At 37.1% G+C, this 15,261-nt stretch overlaps 4 protein-coding genes across 7 annotated transcripts; 3 read left to right on the top strand and 1 right to left on the bottom strand.

Annotated features, from left to right (window-relative positions):
• Positions 1 to 1,287: 1,287 nt before the first annotated feature.
• Positions 1,288 to 2,355, top strand: LOC110895026. Its single transcript, XM_022142285.2, has 3 exons — positions 1,288 to 1,711; positions 1,812 to 1,924; positions 2,027 to 2,355. Exons 1-3 carry the CDS (start codon positions 1,456 to 1,458, stop codon positions 2,144 to 2,146), a joined length of 489 nt encoding a protein of 162 aa, XP_021997977.1. The 5' UTR covers positions 1,288 to 1,455; the 3' UTR covers positions 2,147 to 2,355.
• Positions 2,356 to 4,491: 2,136 nt separating this feature from the next.
• Positions 4,492 to 6,973, top strand: LOC110895028. The gene is made up of 8 exons (XM_022142287.2): positions 4,492 to 5,217; positions 5,295 to 5,453; positions 5,539 to 5,592; positions 5,665 to 5,757; positions 6,067 to 6,210; positions 6,301 to 6,408; positions 6,481 to 6,532; positions 6,652 to 6,973. Exons 1-8 carry the CDS (start codon positions 4,951 to 4,953, stop codon positions 6,708 to 6,710), a joined length of 936 nt encoding a protein of 311 aa, XP_021997979.1. The 5' UTR covers positions 4,492 to 4,950; the 3' UTR covers positions 6,711 to 6,973.
• A 537-nt stretch (positions 6,974 to 7,510) lies between these two features.
• LOC110895027 (DEAD-box ATP-dependent RNA helicase 22) lies at positions 7,511 to 10,841 on the top strand. Of its 4 annotated transcripts, none has more exons than XM_035980575.1 (8): positions 7,511 to 7,756; positions 7,945 to 8,314; positions 8,399 to 8,698; positions 8,774 to 8,896; positions 8,975 to 9,730; positions 10,029 to 10,181; positions 10,323 to 10,377; positions 10,478 to 10,732. In XM_035980575.1, the coding sequence occupies exons 2-8, from the start codon at positions 8,027 to 8,029 to the stop codon at positions 10,567 to 10,569; spliced, it is 1,767 nt and encodes a 588-aa protein (XP_035836468.1). In that variant the 5' UTR covers positions 7,511 to 7,756; positions 7,945 to 8,026; the 3' UTR covers positions 10,570 to 10,732. The 4 variants fall into 4 exon arrangements, with proteins under 4 accessions (XP_035836468.1, XP_021997978.1, XP_035836470.1 ...); XM_022142286.2 differs by having other exon boundaries at positions 7,512 to 7,756; positions 10,481 to 10,841; XM_035980577.1 differs by having other exon boundaries at positions 7,512 to 7,760; positions 10,481 to 10,841.
• Positions 10,842 to 12,551: 1,710 nt separating this feature from the next.
• Positions 12,552 to 12,971, bottom strand: LOC118485047. The gene has a single exon (XM_035981273.1). The coding sequence runs from the start codon at positions 12,969 to 12,971 to the stop codon at positions 12,552 to 12,554; it is 420 nt and encodes a 139-aa protein (XP_035837166.1).
• Between the last annotated feature and the right edge of the window lie 2,290 nt (positions 12,972 to 15,261).

Raw genomic sequence — 15,261 nt, 5'->3', positions numbered from 1 at the left:
TGTCCTTCATTAAAAGGGTGAAAAAGACCAAAAAAGTTGGATGTTAAATGAAAAATCTGACAAGATTTTGATTTTGAATGAAAACGACAACAAAATTGAAACCACAGGGACCCAGATTCAAAAGGTTTAAGTTTTGGTTTAAAGTGACAAAAGTAACCAAAGCTTAAGGACCATTTTGGCAGTTTACTTCATATTTTTATAATACCAACCATAATTACTTCACTTCCTTTCAAGATTTCAGTGTACTTGAACTCTTGAAGTAAATTATGATCATAAGCCCAAAAATTAATCGATTTCTTTTCAAAGATTACAAAATACTCGGCCTTGCAATACTCTTTATTAAAATAACAGAATATATTTTAGTTGTGAGACCTATATATCTGACCTATAATCAAAAGAATTTTCTTTAAATTTGTAGAAAAGGTTAGCTAAAACTTATCTGACCTATAATCAAAAGATTTTTCTTTAAATTTGTAGAAAAGGTTAGCTAAAACTAACTCTAAATCAAAGCATAATGAGTTGAGTTGGATATATTAAGAGTTATTAATTCTTAATTAAAAAGAAAATTCAGAATAGGTGTCCTATATATACTTAAAAATAATATACATGTATGTCTTGGGACATTAATTTAGTACGCGTGATTAACATTTATGTGATGTTCAACTCACCCTTAATTGTACCTCTATTAATGATCATACATGCCACGAAAATGATAGAAATATTAAGATTACGTGACGTACATTAAATCAAATATTGACACGATAAATACAATTTTTCTTTTGGAAATTTTCTATAAAATGAAAGAGAAAAGATAAAAAAATTTCAAATATATATAAGAACGGTGTCTGTTATTAGACCATCACGCCCTCCGCCACATCAACCCAAAGGACGTGGAACATCGCCATGGTGGGGTGTGTTCTATGCGTTAGTGGGTAACGACGTGAGAGGCTATGTGTTTGTTGATTTAATTTTATTACCCAATCACAAGCCTCCACCTCATCATTCTTTAAAAAAAATAAACTCTTATGGCCCCATTACATACCTTAGTGATATTAACACTCTCTCAATATAACCGTGATGTGACAATATTTTTTAGTGAAAAGTTATGGACTAAAACTATTAAAAGGTATGAGACTTGTCTTATATAAGTTGTGATTGTATATAGCCTTCAACAAGTATATATTAACCTTCCAAATTCTTTTAGGTTGTTTTTTTTAAGGAATTATTATATTTACTGGTTTATATCACATGCAAAAAATTTAACTAAGGCCTAAGGGTGTAAAATGTGAAGGGCTCAAATGTATAGATAAGGGAGGGGTGGTGAAGAGCACTATAGAGAAAATAGACCATTGCTTGCTTACTTCATCTCCCTTTCTTCCCATCTTCCTTCCACACCCCTTCTTCTTCTTCTTCTTCTTAATTTATCTTCATCAAACTGAGCAACTAGAAACTAAAATGGGAAACTGTCAAGCAGTAGATGCAGCTGCATTAGTCATACAACATCCAAATGGCAAGATAGAAAGAATGTATTGGTCTATCACTGCAAGTGACGTCATGAAAATAAACCCTGGGCATTATGTTTCCCTCATTATTCCACTTCCTTCCGGTGACGATGAAGATGGTAAAACCGTCCGGTTTACGCGTGTCAAGCTTCTCCGCCCAAGTGACACCCTTGTTCTTGGTCGAGCTTATCGTCTTATTACTACTCATGGTTAGTCTCAAACTTGCAATATATTAATTGGCAATTACTTGTAGTTTTTCAGATTATTATTACATATAAATATAATAATGGTTGGTACATATATATGTAGAGGTTATGAAGGTTGTACGAGCTAAAAAACATGCAAAGATGAAGAACAAACCGCCGGAAGATAATGAAAGTTCAAGTGGTGATCATGAGGCAACGGTAGATAACACTAATCAGGTATTTATATCATTATATGTTCAATTAAATCCCATTTAACGAAAGTAATTAAAACTATATATATTTATGTTTTAATTTGGTGTATGTTAATTATATGTTTAGGTGGAGGGACATGAAAGAATGTTCAGGCAAAGGTCTGGATCTTCATCATCGATATTGGCTGCTTCAAGATCAAAATCATGGCGACCGTCTTTGCAAAGTATCTCCGAGGCTACAAGTTGATGCATATATATGATGATCGGTACTTGAAGATTTTTGTTTGTCAACTCATTTGAAACAAATTGGGTTCAAGAGTGGATCATCAAGAATCAATATGTAAATTCAAAAAAAAAAAAAAAAAAAGCAATTAACACTTTGATTTGTAATATGTATATTAATCTTGAGAATACATGTTATGAGTTCTAAAGTTGCAATTTTTTTTTTCATAAGTCCACCATATTATTGTGAAAACGCAAAAACACAACTCATTTTAGGTTGTTTATTATTCGGGTTGAAACTGAATAAACCAAAAATCAAACTAGATCGCAACCGAGAAGAACCACACTGAATAACAAATTCGGTTTTTGGTTTGATTTGAAAAAGGTTCTTTTTTTTTTTATTTTATAAAGTTTGCATTTATATTTACATAAATTGGTCATTTTTGCAAAAAAAGGGATGATATGGAAAACTAGGGTGTCAAGGGTAGTTGGGTCAGAAGTACCATTGGTTATGCATTTGGTACAACAAAATAGATGAAAACGATTGACATCTATGAATATAGCGACGAGTAAACTAGGCCATATAGAGATTGAGACAGCTTAATTCAAGCTGTCAATGGGTAGATTGGTCATTTCAAAGCCAATTATTGATCTAGCTATAATCTGGTGAGGGACAAATCAGGTACTTGCTTGTTAAAAGTGTTCAGTTTCAACAACATTAAATGTAACAACTAAGCTACGATCAAAAGGACATTCGTGTCCTTCCCGTCCACCGTCTTATGTTAATTCATTTGACTCCAGTGTAGTTGACTCAAATTGATACCATCTGTACCATGCTTTAAAGGAACTTTGTGGTCAAATTGATCTCTAGAAGTTGGTAATTTCTGCAAATCCATAAAAAAACCATCCTTATAAGCTTCTAAGGGGGATAGGGGCGCCCATCACTTACCACTCACAACTTCCAATCAATTTTCGCCGTGTCATCGAGCTTTATTCCATCACTAGTGGTAGATTTTAGTGGGAATGCTCATCACTCACCAGTCACCACACCCAACAATTTTCCCTCACATTCTCTCTAACATTCAACAACTTTTTCAAGTTATCACGCGTGATAAATATCACGCTTTATAAAGTTCACGCATGATGGAGTATGGTGGCAGCGGTGTGCGTTATAATTTCACGAGTGATGGGGGCTTATCACGGGGCGCCCCGTACCCCCTAATAAGACTTGTAACTCTTGAGTTTGGATTGTTGATTGTTCAAAATCTTGCAAGGTAATAGAAATGGGGGAAGTCGTTTGACCCTCAATAGCATAAACTTGCAGCATAGGCAACTCCCATCTCTAATGAGTTATGTTTTTAAACTACCCTTGGAAAATTGAACCAACTTTTTTCCCTCTTTTTGTCCATTGTACTAATTGAAAACGAAATCTTAGATAATATAAATTGTGAAGAGTTGATCCATCAATTTGCTATGAAGAATTGTTACCTATTAGTTTATTAGTTATTACGGTATGTAATGTAACTCATTTGAATAATATAATTTTCTCATTTTTCGTAATTGCATTGGTTATTGAATACTATGATTTTGTTATTTTCGTAATTGCATTGTTTATCATTAAGGCATAAGGGCATATTTTTCGAGTTCGAACAGGGCATATGAATTTTCAGAGACGCCACTGTTCTTCATGACCATTAGCCACTTTAACCAAAATGGCAGGACCTTGAGTCATTTTACACCGCATCTGCTTAGCCAAAGTAATATCCAAAAGAGAACTACCGGTATCCATTAACACATGTAAATCATAGCCAGCAACTCTTATGTACCTATACATGTCACTACCTTCCATTGCATTAAGTGAAATTTGGGTGCTTTCTATTTCTATTTGATTATCCTCTTCCTCAAAAATTTCATCCATCCATTCCACTTCTATATGATATGGTCTATTTCTATTTGATTTATCATGTTTGTGATGTTGAATTGCTTTGATTCCGAGGATTTAGAGCTCTAATACCAATGATATGGTCTCAGATTGATACAACTCAAGATTGAATCTTCTATGGTTGAGCTGAATTAGTGTTCTGAAGAACCTAATTGCTAGGGTTCTTGAGAATTGGTTAAGAGTTTGTTGGGAGAGAATTTGGAAGGAAAATGTTGTTATTTCAATTGATAATCTTATTCACATTATAGCTTTGTACTTATAGACTATCAATTCATACAACATACAAGTTTGACTATTTTTGACTTAACTACTAACAGACTTCTAACTTCTGTTAACTCTGTTATGTACTTCCATTAACTCTGTTAAGTACACATCACAACTAAAGCAATCTTAGCAGCTCACAAACTCCATCCAATGCAGTTTATCCAATGAAGGAATTGAATCAATGAAACATATTCATATTTCAAACTCCCTAGCTACCAAATTCTCTCTCAAAGATCTTGTTCATTTATCCTACTTTCTTGGTGTTGAGGTTCTTTCTCACGCTCATGGAATTCTTATTTCTCAACATAATATATTTGTGATCTTCTTTCTCGAGCCGAAATGAGTGATTCTAAGCCGATCCTCACACCGATTACGTGCTCCTAGTCACTTTACACATCACCCACGGACTACCACTTGTTTCTTCAAAGTTCAAACTCGACACTTACGGGGGGCAAAAATGACTACTAACGGATAGATGAAGGGCCGTTTTTTGTAATTACTTTATCTATCACAGAACCTAAAACCCCCAAGAAAAGAAATCCTGATCCTGTGGTGTGGTCTACCCGAATTTGAAGAAGAAATCTCAAAATGATGGAACCGTTATTTCATTGATAGTTGCAGAAATGAAGTCACTACTTTCAAGAATGAGCGTGAGGTTTTTATCTTATGGAATCACCAATTTCACCACGAATCGTTCGGCAGTCAAAACCATAAATAATTACGGCTTTCCATTGATGACGAGATTTGGCACTCGGTGTTCTCTTAAAACCGCCGCGAAGACGAAGAAATCCGATTCAAAAATGGATGACGGTTTCTTTGTTGTCCGGAAAGGGGATCTCGTTGGTGTCTACAACAACTTAATTGATTGTCAGGCTCAAGTTGGATCTTCGGTATACTTTCTTATCCCTGTCTGTGAATCAATATATTAATTATCCAGACACAATAAGAATATAATTGGTTTAAATAGGTATGTGATCCTCCTGTTAGTGTATATAAAGGCTATACAATGTCCAAAGAATGTGAGGCCTATTTGGAGTCTTGTGGGCTTAAAAACGCTCTTTATTCCATCAGAGCAGTAGATTTGAGACACGAATTGTTCGGTACCCTTGTGCCCTGTCCTTTCCAGGTTCTATATACTTAAAGGAATGTTTGTTATTGTTATTGTAATTGTTTAAAGTTGAAGACTTGTGTTTCTGTGCTGTGCTGTGCAGCATCCACATGTTTCAATAGACCAACCTGAAAAAGATTTGTGGTCACAAACTGGGGTAAGTTGGAAATTGGTATATCATATCACAATGTTTAATGTTGATGATTTTACTTTTGCTAATGATTGGCAGCATGCTTGTGTTCTTGAGTTCGATGGTGCGTGTAAAGGGAATCCAGGACAGTCAGGGGCGGGAGCCGTGCTTCGAACTCCTGACGGAAGTTTGGTATATATTATCTCGGGCTTTCTTCTTTATATTTGGCTATGTTTAGTGTAGTCCATTAACGCCCCCATGCCAAATCAACATGGTGGGAGTTAAACACCATCGTGGGTTGTTATTGGTGGCACCAATGGCTCCCAGCGCCATTGGAATGACGGGCGTGAATTATTCCACTACACCTAGTTACTAAGTGGTTTAGCTATTGCCCTTTGCCTATGTGGCGCTGACATGGCAACACTTTTGGGTGGTTTAGTTATTCCATTACACATAGTCTTATGTGACTGTCAACTGTTGTAACTTTTACTTATTTTGTAGATTTATAGACTGCGTGAAGGTTTGGGTGTGGCGACTAATAATGTTGCAGAATATCGAGCAATGATTTTAGGGCTGAGATATGCTCTTAGCAAAGGTTTCACAAGTATACGTGTTGTTGGTGACTCTAAACTTGTCTGCATGCAGGTTTTTGCCGTCATTTCTTTTACTGTTTTATTGCAGAAAAAAATGGTTGTTGGATTATAAAGGGAAAACATGTTTGGACGTTTGGTACAGATTCAAGGGCTATGGAAGGTGAGGAATAAGAATATAATCAAGTGGTATGAGGAAGCAAAGAGATTGAAGGATGAGTTTATGTTTTTTCAGATCAATCATGTCTTAAGGGTATGATTTTTTTTTTTAAATGTGTTTCGTATTCATCCCGGTTGTGAAATTTTTATATATATATTCTCACAGGACAAAAACTCAGAGGCTGATGCTCAGGCAAACTTAGCTGTAGTTCTTGCAGGTGACCACTCCTCTCTGAAAACTACCTATTTTGTTATCACATCTAAGTCAATGTTGAAAGACATTTTAGATATTTAATGTAAATAATCAAATATCTGCTTATATTTACTGTTTTTATAGTTGGTGAGGTGCAAGAGGAGGAGGTCGAGATTGGCGAAACTGAAAGTCAAAGTCAATGAAGCTAACAGGATTCACTCTTTAACCCAATTGTTCATAGTTTCAAGCAACTATATATATTTATACTCACACCCAATGTTGTCTATGGTGCAAGTGATATTCAGTTATGCTTGTGACCTTATTTAAAGATAAAGGAACAAGTGATGCTGTTGTTATTGTCACTATTGGTGACTTTCAGATGTATGTTAGTTATTTAATCAAAAGTAAAAGTAAATGATGTAATTGATAATATAACTAAGAAATTTATTTTGTAGTTAAAGTTTCACTTCCATCAACAACCTTTCTGATCCTCTCCGTACTCGCTGGTTCCCTAAATTCAACCTGTTTAAGGGTCCAGATGATTTCTTGAAATCCTAGTTTTTGTTAGATTATACGGTGTGGGAGAGCATGAAGCGTCATGTGACACCTACATCAGCACCTGTCAGAAAGGTGGCGTGGTGCCAAAAAGCGTGGGGTGAGATGAGGCTTGGAAGGGTGGCGTGGTGTGACATGTGGCATACACTTTTTATATTTATTTTATATATAAAAAACAAAAAAAAATCAATAAAAAACCCACAAGCCTCCACGTCGCCTAGACCGTTGCCTCCACGCCAGTGAGATTTCTACGACCCCCTTCACCAATGCTGGTCACGAGGTGATGTAACGGCGTGGTTTAGGCCTCCACGCTCGTATGCTCGTATGATGTTATGTAGTGTTAAAGGTCTAGCCTTTTGGACCCATCACTGCTGATATGTAATGAAGTTTGTTTCTTTTTTAGAACCAGCCCCTGAAAAAGCTGCTAACAAGATGTAACACCTTAAGGTTAGGTTGAATTTGCAAATAAGTACCCTTAGTTTATATGTTCACTAGTCACACAAAACCCCAACAAAACCCCTAAAACGTAATCTCATCTTCAACCTCTTCAAACTCCTCCTCTCTTTCAAAACACAAACTCCAAAGCCGTCACCTGCTCCACCCCCACCTCCAGGCGACCTCCACCTCCAGCCGCACCTCCACCTCCAGCCGACCTCCACCTCCGGCGACCTCCACCTCCAGTCAACCTTCACAGGCAAGTTCTTTTATATTTTTTGTCAAAAAATTGTTTTTTTATTGTTTGTTTTTAGTTTAATTGTTTGTTCTTTTATAATTTTCATGTAATCGTTTGTCAAAAATTCTTGATGAATTGTTTGATTAAAGTTTGGTGTATGTAGTATGATTAAAGTTTGTAGAAGTTAAAAAACAGTCTTCTTCTTGCAGAGCCTGCAGAGGTTTGATAATCTCTGCCAACAACACCCTCACTGATCTGAATTTCTTGATTGCAAATCAACACGTAAATCTAATGATTCTCCAACGTTCCCTTCCAATTCTCACTTTCTGCAATCCCAAATTCCTCCTCATACCCTTCAATTTATCATCACCGGCTTCATTCTCACCCCTCATCTCTAGATTCCATCACCGTTCACGCGCCCGAATTAGAGCACTTTCCACCGCCGTCGCTGCCGCCGCTGAGAAGGAAACCGACACCTTCTTCGCCGATCAAACTGTTTCTTGGAGTTCGTTAGGTATTACTGATAAATTATCTCGTGCTCTTACTGCCATAGGTCTCAATCGTCCCTCTCTCATTCAGGTAACAATTACTCTTCAATTTTATTTCTTTATTATTATTATTATTATTATTATTATTATTAATTTATGTCTGGTTTCACTTCAGGCTGCTTCTATACCTTCTATACTTGTTGGAAATGATGTTGTTGTTGCAGCAGAGACTGGTAGTGGTAAAACACATGGTTATCTTGTTCCATTGTTTCATAACCATTTATCTACAACTACAACATCAACAAATGATTCAGTCGATAGTATTTCTGATGAACAAGTGAATCAACCTCATCGTATATCTCTGGTTCTTTGCCCTAATGTCATGTTATGCGAGCAAGTAGTTCGGATGGCCAGTTGTATTTGCGATGATAACGGAGAACCACTTCTTCGAGTTGCAGCCGTCTGCGGACGACAGGTAATTGTAATCTGTGCTACTGTTGTTCGATACGTTAAGCTAGTATCGGTCTTGTTTGATTGTCGTTGATTGTAGGGATGGCCGGTTAATAAGCCAAACATAATTGTGTCGACGCCTGCTGCTCTTTTGAATTACCTTCATGCAATTGATCCTGAGAGGCGGCGTCGTGCTGAGTTTATTCGTGATGTTAAACATGTGGTAATGATTCATCTAGCTACCTGCTGCAATGTCATGTAACTGTAAACAAGTGTTTTAAAGTCTGTAAATAATATATAGGTTTTTGATGAAGCGGACATGCTTCTTTGTGGGAGTTTTCAAAACCAAGTTATTCGTCTCATAAACATGTTCCGTTTTGATGAAAAAGTGTTGTCACGGGCTAAAAATGCTTCTCCTGAGAAGTCATTGGATATGGAGTCTGAATCCAGTATCCCAGTGGATATAGAAAACCATCAAGAGATGGAAGATGAAGACGAGATTGTGGACGAGGCTGATTCTGGGGATTCCGTTGAAGAAACTGAAGCAATTGTTATGAAGAAAAGAGACTGGAGAAGGACGAGAGAGATATATGAACGCAGTAAACAATACATTTTTGTAGCAGCAACACTTCCTGAAAATGGAAAGAGAACAGCTGGCGGTGAACTGAAACGGTTGTTTCCAGACGCCACATGGGTTAGCGGGCTTTATCTTCATCGCCATAATCCAAGGTTAGAGCAAAAGTGGATCGAAGTTACAGTTGATACGCAAGTGGATGTACTTATAGATGCTGTAAACCATAAATGTGAAACAAGCGTATCAAGTTCTGATAGTGGGTTGAGTCGAACAATGGTATTTGCAAATACGGTTGAGGCAGTTGAAGCTATTGCCACGGTTTTACGGGGAGCAGGTATTGAATGCTACTGCTATCACAGTGAGAGCTCTTTAGAAGACCGTACAAGAAATTTAATTGATTTTCAACAAAAAGGTGGAATCTTTGTGTGCACCGATGCTGCTGCTCGTGGAACAGATATTCCCAATGTTTCACATGTTATACAGGTTGTTTGAAGTTTTTGTTTTTCTCATATCTTTGTTGAATATTGTTAGGATAAATAATAGTAAGTTACATTGGGTTAGTTAGTTAGGTTGTTAATAGTCGTAGATAACCAATATAAATAAGCGGTGATTTGTATTTAATCAATAAGATGAATGCTCAAATAATTTCCACAACATACTTTCTCTCTCTAGATTAGGTTAGGAGTAGTTTAGGTTAGTTAATTTTCAATTTCACTGAAGATTAAAAAGGAAAATAAAAAAGACATGATTCTCATTTCTGATTCTTGATGTTTGATTGCAGGCGGAATTTGCTACATCTGCGGTTGATTTCTTGCACCGGGTGGGTCGGACTGCCAGAGCGGGTCAGATTGGACTAGTTACAAGTATGTACAATGAATCAAATCGTGATCTTGTCGCTGCAGTTCGGCAAGCTGGAAAACTATGTCAGCCTGTGGTAAGTATGCTTTTGGGCTTTGATGTTTGAATTAGGAATAATGTGTATGATAATAACCACAACAAAATACTAACAACACCGGTTTCTGTCTACATGATTGTTTATGTTATTATAATTGAGGGGTATCATATGGGTTTGCAGGAAAAGGCGTTTAGCAGGAAGCGAAGCTTTAGGAAGAAACTGAAAAAGCGAGGAGGTATATTAAGTGTTCTTTTTTTCCCATGAGATCTGTGGTTGTCCTAGATCAAATTTGAATAGTTAACAAAGTAAGAACTTATTGAGTGTTGTTGCTAAAGCAGGTGGTAAAGGTGAGAAACTAGTTGAGGATAGGCAGCTTAAAAGGGAGGGAGAGAGGGTTAGAAACAAAGGTACGGCTATAGACTGTTAATCCTGGTTCGTTTACATCTAAATGATCAAAAGTTGTACGGGTTACATCTCCGATTAGCATGTAACAAAGTATTTCGAGACAGCCCACAAAGCACAATCTCTCTAATAATCTTATTTGGGTATCGAGTATTTATATGTTAGAACTGGGTTTTAATTTTGCAACATATAGTTTCACCTAGAGAATAACGAATCTTTTTTTTTACTTGCTTTATGAGTGGCATACATCATAACTTGTTCATTTGCTAGAAGATACAATGGAGCTTACTTGTACCATGGTAAAGAAATTAAAAGAACTGAAGTGAGAAAATGTATTTTGTATTGAGTTCTTTGATGAATACAAGAAATGATATGTTAGGCTATATATATAAAAGTAACAAACTGTAACAAGGGGATCCTAATGTTTAGCGTGTTCAGTGTTTGGATACCACAAACTTGGGTGTTGGTCATTGGACGCTCAATCGAAAAGGAAAGGGAATTTAAAACAAGGAACATGTTTTGTGGCATATCTAGTGCCAGATGGTGAAAACTGGACCATGAAGATATGTGTGAAGGCCCAAAGTAAACCAGGCTTAAAAGAAAACGGTGTGCCATGTAATACAAGTTGTTGGGCTTGGAATTGAATGCCACATTGCCACTTTCCTAGATTTGGAGACTGATTTTGTTGAATCTTTCGGACACATAGTCGATAGATGATGAACAAGTAGAGAAACTCCGTCTTCTAAGAAAAAACTGCTAATCACAGTATGGTGCAACTGAAAAACATTGATTTGAACAGTATGTTAGATTAGGAACAACCCTCATACCATAAGGAAATGAGGTGAGAAAATGCAAATAATGAAAGATAAAACTAGCAAAATATAAGGCTGTGTGCAACGCCACCCACCACCGAACCCGACAACTCACCTTCACGCCTCCCCCTTTGCCCCTTACGCTCTGTTCCCGAGTTAACTTAATAAGGGATAAGAAAAGAAAGCAAAAATGAGAAAGGAAAGGATGAGAAAGGAAAAAGAAAGATGCCTTTCCCACCGTTTCCTCCCAAATCGGAAGGAAAGAAAAAATTAAAGAATTTAGCCTAGTTTTCCTGTCATTTCCTTTCTTTTCCTTCCTTAAATGAAACTCGGGAACACGACATGTTTTATTTTTTTTCTTTTCCTTCCTTAAATAAAACTCTGGAACACAAAATATTTTTACTTTCTTTTTGTTTCCTTTCCTTTCCTCCCGTTAGTAAACTCTGGAACACAGTGTTAAGGCGTTACTAGGCTAACACCTAACCCCTTTGTGCCCGTGTAACGCCTCACCAGCGCCGCATAATGACCCAAATCCTGTATACGTGTTGCGATTTGGTGTTGATTGAGATGAATCACGCCCCTTGGTGGCACTTCAGTACACAAAGTCTAAACAACTAGCAACTGATTTTAACTGCCTAACAAATAACAAACTCGTCTCTATCACATGTAACTGGAACCTACTAGTGGAACAAAAACCCTATGATGCTTTATTATGAAAAAAAAGAAACATTATATACTTCACTAAGATCTAATAGCATTTTTTGTCTTGTCTAGTCTAGTTTTTTTATTATTATTTTCTTTTGTTTTTTAGACTTGAAATTGAAAGGACGATATTATTGGGCATGGTCACAATCTACAATGATGGTGACACAGCAAGTAAATACAAGGCGCGAGTGGCACGTGGTCCTTGCATAATCTTTCGTACAATACGATGCGATACAACAATACAACATCGCCCATGCTCATTCAACCTGTTTTGAGCTTTTGTTTTTACAACTGGCACCGAATACAGTTTAACATGTGATAGTATAGTACTTGAAACATAAGTTGTAAATTGTAATGTATCAAATCATTTGAGTACTACATACTACCATGTAAAAAATTGATGTTTTTTTTTTGAAAGGAGAATTTCATTAAAACACGCCGCCAACCTCAAAACGAGGGGCCCGGCCACAAAGAACAACCAATTACATAATTACAAAATTACAAAAGAACGCCAATCTTCCCACCTAACAACATTCCTTTTATATCTAGTGTTAAACCAAAAGAAACCCAACGCTTTTATATCCCTCATAATCCCTTCCACTTTGATTTCCTTATTGTTGAATTTATAATCGTTCCTCGCCCTCCAAATACACCAACACCCGATCCTGATTATGCCTTGAATCGCCGCTCTTTTCCACTCGGGACCGCCCACATGATCATGAAGATCGAGGAGGTCTTTTATCGTAAAGGCGAAAATACTCGGGATTTTACACCACATGCTAATTAAAGCCCAAATTGTAGACGTAAATCCGCAAGAAATGAACATATGTTCTACTGTCTCGTCCACTTCACCACAAAGCACACAAGAGGAATCTTCCATGGTCATATTTCTTTTTCTAAGAGCATCCATCGTAGCCAACTTATTGATGTAGTTTCGTACCAAAAAAAAAAGACATGACTTTTGGGACCCATGAATGCTTTGAAAGACGTCAAACGAAAAGGGCCCATCATCATGGCTACCATTCAATGATAGCAAATTCTAAATATGTTTTTTCACTTTCACCTCATTCAATTGATTAGTCATCAATCACATCAATAACTTTATAGTTTATTTTAGGGTGTTAGTTACTTGTACCATTGGGTATGGGGAGGATAGTCTTTTTAGAGACTACCCGTCACGTGGGCGCCACGTCATCACGGGAGGAGGAGCATCCCCTTGGGGACTACCCAAAGGTGTGGGAGGACTACCCACTTTAATAAAAAAATCAATATATATATTAAGAGGAGAGAGAGAAACCAGGAATGATTAATGAAGAGGGGCCCACAATTATCATCCTCTTGGTCCGTCTCCAACGTCTTGGAGAGGACGGAGGTGCCGCCGACGTGCCTAGGGGGGCGGTGTAGGACGACCCACTTTGAGGGCGCCGGACCGGGGACGAGCCCCATACCCATCGGCCTTAGTAACACCACCCCAATTCCCAAATAGTATACACTAAGGTGTCAGACCCATCTTATGGTTTATGATAGCAGCGGAAAATGATTATACGGGCCATATAACTCTTCCAATGGTAACGTTAGTCATTTTCTTATCCATAAAAAACATCATATGAGGCTATGAGCCATATGATTTGGTGACCACCTCGTATGACCCATATAACTAGATTATATCCCGTATAATTAGTTAAGAGAAAATTCTAACTCAGTTTGTCAATTGGTCGAAAATGACAACAAAAAATGAAACCTCATGGACCCAGATACACAACGTTTTATTTTTAAATTGAAGTGGTAAAACTGGCCTAAACTCGACATTTTACTCTTGGGAAAATGATATGTGATTATAAACGTATTATGCCCCCTTCATGTTGACTTAACATACATGTTTAACGTCTATTAATGTTAAGGATTAACACTTTACAAAAATGTAAACATCTAATACTAAATCAAATCTATAATATGGATAATCTATGTGATATAATATAAAATTTATAAGAATTTTAGTTATCTTAAATTATATGTTTTTAACTAAGTAAACTCTATGTTTTACCAAACTAAACCTTTTCTTACTCTTCACTTTATTGCTAATTTACCTTCTTTTAAACGTCGCTAATTCACCTTCTTTTAAACGTCAAATAAACTATTATGTAGTGGAACTTTTGATATAAAAAAAGAGTAAAATGTCTGCATGCTCTCTGTAGTTTTGTAAATAATACTTATAGTCTTTAACTTTTGGAAATTACATCGGAGGTTCCTGTGCTTTGACAATTTGTTATTCGGATAGTCCCTAGAGCGGATGAGGGTTAATTTTCTCAGTTAAGTCCATGTAAAATTACAAAACTATCCTTTCCTTTTATTAAGGAGGTGTTTGGGATTGTCTATTTTAGTAACTTATTAGCTTATTGACTTTTTGAAAAGTTAAAAGGTGTTTGACATGAAATTATTATGTGAAGGGAAAAGTCAATAAGTCACTCCATTGTGACTTAGGTCTTGTTTGTTTTTTAAGAGGTAAAATATCTGCAATCTGAGAACCACATCTACAGACATCTATAGAAGAAGAGGTGGACCAAACCTCTGCAGTCTGCAAGAAGAAGGTTGTTTGTTTTTTATCGTACTCAGACTTCTAGAAAAAAACTGGTGGTGGTGTACAGACGGTGGTGGGTAGTGGTGGTGTTGGACGGTGATGGTGGTAGACAGTGGTGGTGGTGATGGACGGTAGTGGGTAGTGGACGGTGGTGGGTGGTGGGCGGTGGTGGTGGACGGTGGTGGTGATGGACGGTAGTGGGTGGTGAACTATGGTGATGGTGATGGGTGGTGGTGGTGAATGGTGGTGTTTAACCCTCTGCAGACCTTAGAAAATCTTAGAAGTGGTTGGGCAAATTCTGCACCAAGAACAGCTCGCGCAAACGTTTTTTTAATGAAACATCTTCGGAAAACAAACAGTCTGCGCGTGGCAATGTCTGCGGCTGGTCTGCGTGGCGCAGACAGAAGAGCATGCGCAGAGCTTTTCAGAAAAAAACAAACATCACCTTATTAACTTTTCCATAAAGTCATAAGCTGTTTTGAAAAGCTAAGCCAAACATGGCCTAAAATATAAGAAAAAATTCTCTCTCTCTCTCTCACACACACACACGTATATATACATATAAACATATAAACACACACACACACACACACACACACACACACACACACACACACACACT

This window comes from Helianthus annuus, chromosome 12, assembly GCF_002127325.2.
Source record: "Helianthus annuus cultivar XRQ/B chromosome 12, HanXRQr2.0-SUNRISE, whole genome shotgun sequence".
In the NCBI taxonomy this organism is placed as follows: Eukaryota; Viridiplantae; Streptophyta; class Magnoliopsida; order Asterales; family Asteraceae; genus Helianthus; species Helianthus annuus.
The sequence above is the reverse complement of the archived record's forward strand: the minus strand, read 5'-3'. Positions and strand labels throughout refer to the sequence as shown.